The sequence below is a fragment of the Drosophila montana genome, unplaced genomic scaffold (assembly GCF_035044405.1).
Source record: "Drosophila montana isolate Dmon_TW-CO22-7 unplaced genomic scaffold, ASM3504440v1 contig_1624_1, whole genome shotgun sequence".
Classification (NCBI taxonomy): Eukaryota; Metazoa; Arthropoda; class Insecta; order Diptera; family Drosophilidae; genus Drosophila; species Drosophila montana.
Window position 1 is genome coordinate 5,418,305 of NW_026996559.1, and position 3,539 is coordinate 5,421,843.

The following is a 3,539-nucleotide window of genomic DNA, read 5'->3' on the forward strand; positions in this document are numbered from 1 at the left end:
CTTAGCCCATACACGCACACACACCGAGACAGACACACAGACACATGCACAATAGGTAAGCGAACGAGCCAACCAAACCACGCAGCGACGTCCTGAATTATTGCAGCCAGTGCGAGCGAGCGCGCAATATCGCCCCTGAGCAGTGCGAGCGAGTCCGAGAGCGAGCGCGCCACTGCCGTCTTGCAGCGGCGCCGCAGCGACGTCGGCTGCGACAGCGACGGCAACGCATTCTACTTTAAATACTGGCAACGATCGCAGTTGAGAAACAGTTCACACAGCGACTTTAACGTGTCGAGAACGCAGCCAGAAAAGAAGCGAGCGAGAGCAGAGCACAATTTCGCCGCGTGTTCAAAAGTGAAGCGAAACGAGCAGCGTAACTGTAACTGTAAACTCGCAGCGAAATTGAACAAAAATAGAAATAATCTTAATAACATTTATTCAAAACGAAAAGACTTGCAACAACAATTTTTTTGCGTGTATCTTGAGTGCGAAAGAAAGAAAAGCGTGAAAAGCAGCGGCACCGCCAGCTAGCTAGCGTTTACCACAAATCGAACGTTGTTTTTTTTTTTTTTTGCTTTGGTGAAGTGCAACAAGGATTACAAAACACCCAACTCGGATTACGAACAGCAGCAGCAGCAGCAACGACGACAATTTTTTTTGAGCACGTAAAATATAAACACACACACACATTTGGAAAATGCATTTGCCCGCTGGACCCACACTGGTGGCCAATACGGCCGCCCACACGCAGGTCCTGGCCGCAGCGGCAGCAGCGGCGGCGGCGGCGGCGGCTGCCACGAATGTTAGCCAAGGCAACATAAGCACACACTCGGCCAGCAGCACGGGCAGCTCCACGCCGGACAACAACAGCAACAACAACAGCAGCAGCAACAACAACAACAACAACAATAGCAGCAGCAGCAACAACAACTCTAACTCGAACGCGGCGAATTTGGCGAAAATGCCAAGCTCCATGACAGACATGTTCGCCAGCCTGCACGAGATGCTGCAGGAATACCACGGCGAATTGGCGCAAACCGGCTCGCCGTCGATCCTGTGCAGCGCGCTGCCCAATCACTGGCGCTCCAACAAATCGCTGCCGGGCGCCTTCAAGGTGATCGCCCTGGACGATGTGCCCGATGGCACCCTCGTCTCGATCAAGTGCGGCAACGACGAGAACTACTGCGGCGAGCTGCGCAACTGCACCACCACGATGAAGAATCAGGTGGCCAAGTTCAATGATCTGCGCTTCGTGGGCCGCTCCGGTCGCGGCAAGTCCTTCACGCTGACCATCACCATTGCCACCTATCCGGTCCAGATAGCCAGCTACAGCAAGGCCATCAAAGTAACGGTCGACGGGCCGCGGGAGCCAAGAAGTAAGCAAAGTGAGTTTTTTAGTTTCCATTACGCTTTTCAGTTTGAATCTCCCGCACCTAACCCATCCCATCCAATCCTGCCCGGGGAAAACAATTTCCCAGTTAAGCCAAGTTTTTAAAGCATTTTTGCATTTATTTATTTACTTTTTATTAATTTAACTAATTTTTTGCGCTTTGCTTTTGCTTGTTGTTGCTTTTTAGGCTATGGCTATCCACATCCCGGCGCCTTCAATCCGTTCATGCTGAATCCGGCGTGGCTGGACGCCGCCTATATGACCTACGGCTATGCGGACTATTTCCGCCATCAGCAGGCGGCCGCCGCTGCAGTGCATCATCCGGCGCTGTCCAAGGCAGCCACCTCGCCCAATGGCAGCGCCAGCGGCGTCGTCTCGCCCGGAACTGCGGCTGCTGGAGCCGCTGTGCCCGCCGCCGCTGCCGCTGACTATCCGCCGCCGCCGTCTGTGGGTGTGGGCGCCGTGGCGCCCGCCTCCATGATGCCCTCGCCGCCGGGTGGCCCTCCACCATCTGCTTATGCCATGCCGCAGTTCCCGTTCAACCATGTGGCCGCCGCTGCTGCGGCCGCCGCGCATCAGAATCAAAAGTCCACGCCGCACGCATTTCATCCGTATAACTTTGCGGCCGCGGCGGGTTTGCGGGCGCGCAATGCGGCCGCCGCTGCACTGCATCATGGCAGCCTGAGCGCCGCGGAAGCGGCGCACATGAGTCCCGCCTCGTCGCGCCCATCGAGCTCCTCGCCAACGCCGACGCCCACGTCCATGCCCCATGTGCTGCTCAAGCTGAACACCTCGATCGAGACGAGCTCCATACACGAACAATCCGCCTCGGATGCGGACTCCGACGACGAGCAGATCGATGTGGTCAAGTCCGAGTACGAGCTGGACAAGTCCATCGACTCCACGCGCAGCTCACCCACCCAGCAGATCTCTGTGCCGCTCCGCATGCGCTGCGATCTCAAAGCCCCCTCTGCCCTGAAGCCGCTCTACCACGAGACGGCGTCCGCGGCGGCGGCAGCGGCAGCAGCCGCGGCAGTGGCTGCGCCTCGCCAGGCCTCGCCGGAGACAACGCTGCCGGCGGCAACAAAGCTGAAGAACGCCGTCGTCCAGCAGAAGACTGTGTGGCGGCCCTACTGAGCAGCACACGCACACACACGCACACACACAGCACACACACAGCACACACACACACAGAGTGATATGGAGCAGCAGGCAGAAAGCAGGCGCAGAGCGGCAGCAACATTGTGATATAGTCATATAAGTTAGACACGTCCACAGCAGAGCACAGCACAAACATTTAGAAGAACACACACGACTCCGGCCGGCAAACGGAGCGGAGCAGGAGTAGAAGTTGGAGGAGGCGGCGGGACAGGAGGCGGAGGAGGACTGGCAGGAGCTGGGCTAGAGGATATACGCATGCTTGGTTTTGGGGCAAGGCAAGGGCCGTGCGGCGAGCTCACTCGAAGTTTTATGCTCGATTCATAAAATCGTGCGTCGAGTTCGTTACGTACACACACACACACACACTTAAGAGCACAAATTGCACCAACCTCCCCTGGAAGAGAAGTATATGCCAAAAAGCCCTCCTGGAATTTCGCTCGATCGCCACGCGGCGAACGTCAAGGAAACTATTAAGACCTAAACGCCCCCCCAAACACCCACCCCCAACGAAAACACAAAACCAAAAAAACTTTAGTTCAATTTTATGATTTTCCCTTTTTTTCACAAACACACACACATATATATATATATATATAACAATTTTTTTTTTTTTTAATTTTTATTTCTCTCCAATCAAAACTTTGTCTTCGTAGGGTAAACGCAAAAGAAGTTCCCACAAAATCTCGTAGTTTACTAAATCAACAAATTTTCATTTTCTTGTAAATAGCGTGCTTTAAATATCACACACACACACATATATATATATATATATATATATCGAGATTTTTTTTTTTTTTTTTTTTAACATGCGAATTTAGCTATTGATAATGTTTAAGTTTTTAGCCATGTAAGGAAAGAGCAAAACAATTTTTTTTGTATAGCTTTAAGTTTTAGCGTGAAAAAATGAACACAAACGAATTTCAGAAACCAAATAAAAAGAAAACAAATGAACAAAACCAATAACGAACTTAACTTGTGTTGTCTTTTC

At 52.4% G+C, this 3,539-nt stretch overlaps 1 protein-coding gene across 2 annotated transcripts; it reads left to right on the forward strand.

Annotated features, from left to right (window-relative positions):
- Positions 1 to 697: 697 nt before the first annotated feature.
- run (runt) lies at positions 698 to 2,527 on the forward strand. 2 transcript variants are annotated; one of them, XM_064699797.1, is made up of 2 exons: positions 698 to 1,385; positions 1,578 to 2,527. In XM_064699797.1, the coding sequence occupies exons 1-2, from the start codon at positions 698 to 700 to the stop codon at positions 2,525 to 2,527; spliced, it is 1,638 nt and encodes a 545-aa protein (XP_064555867.1). The 2 variants fall into 2 exon arrangements, with proteins under 2 accessions (XP_064555867.1, XP_064555868.1); XM_064699798.1 differs by having other exon boundaries at positions 698 to 1,376.
- The last annotated feature ends 1,012 nt before the right edge of the window (positions 2,528 to 3,539 follow it).

What these genes read in the sequence shown, in the direction of transcription:
- run (XM_064699797.1), top strand. Translation starts at nt 698, where the DNA reads ATGCATTTGCCCGCTGGACCCACACTGGTGGCCAATACGGCCGCCCAC. An exon ending in GGAGCCAAGAAGTAAGCAAA is followed by an intron (nt 1,386 to 1,577) that starts GTGAGTTTTTTA and finishes GTTGCTTTTTAG; the next exon opens with GCTATGGCTATCCACATCCC.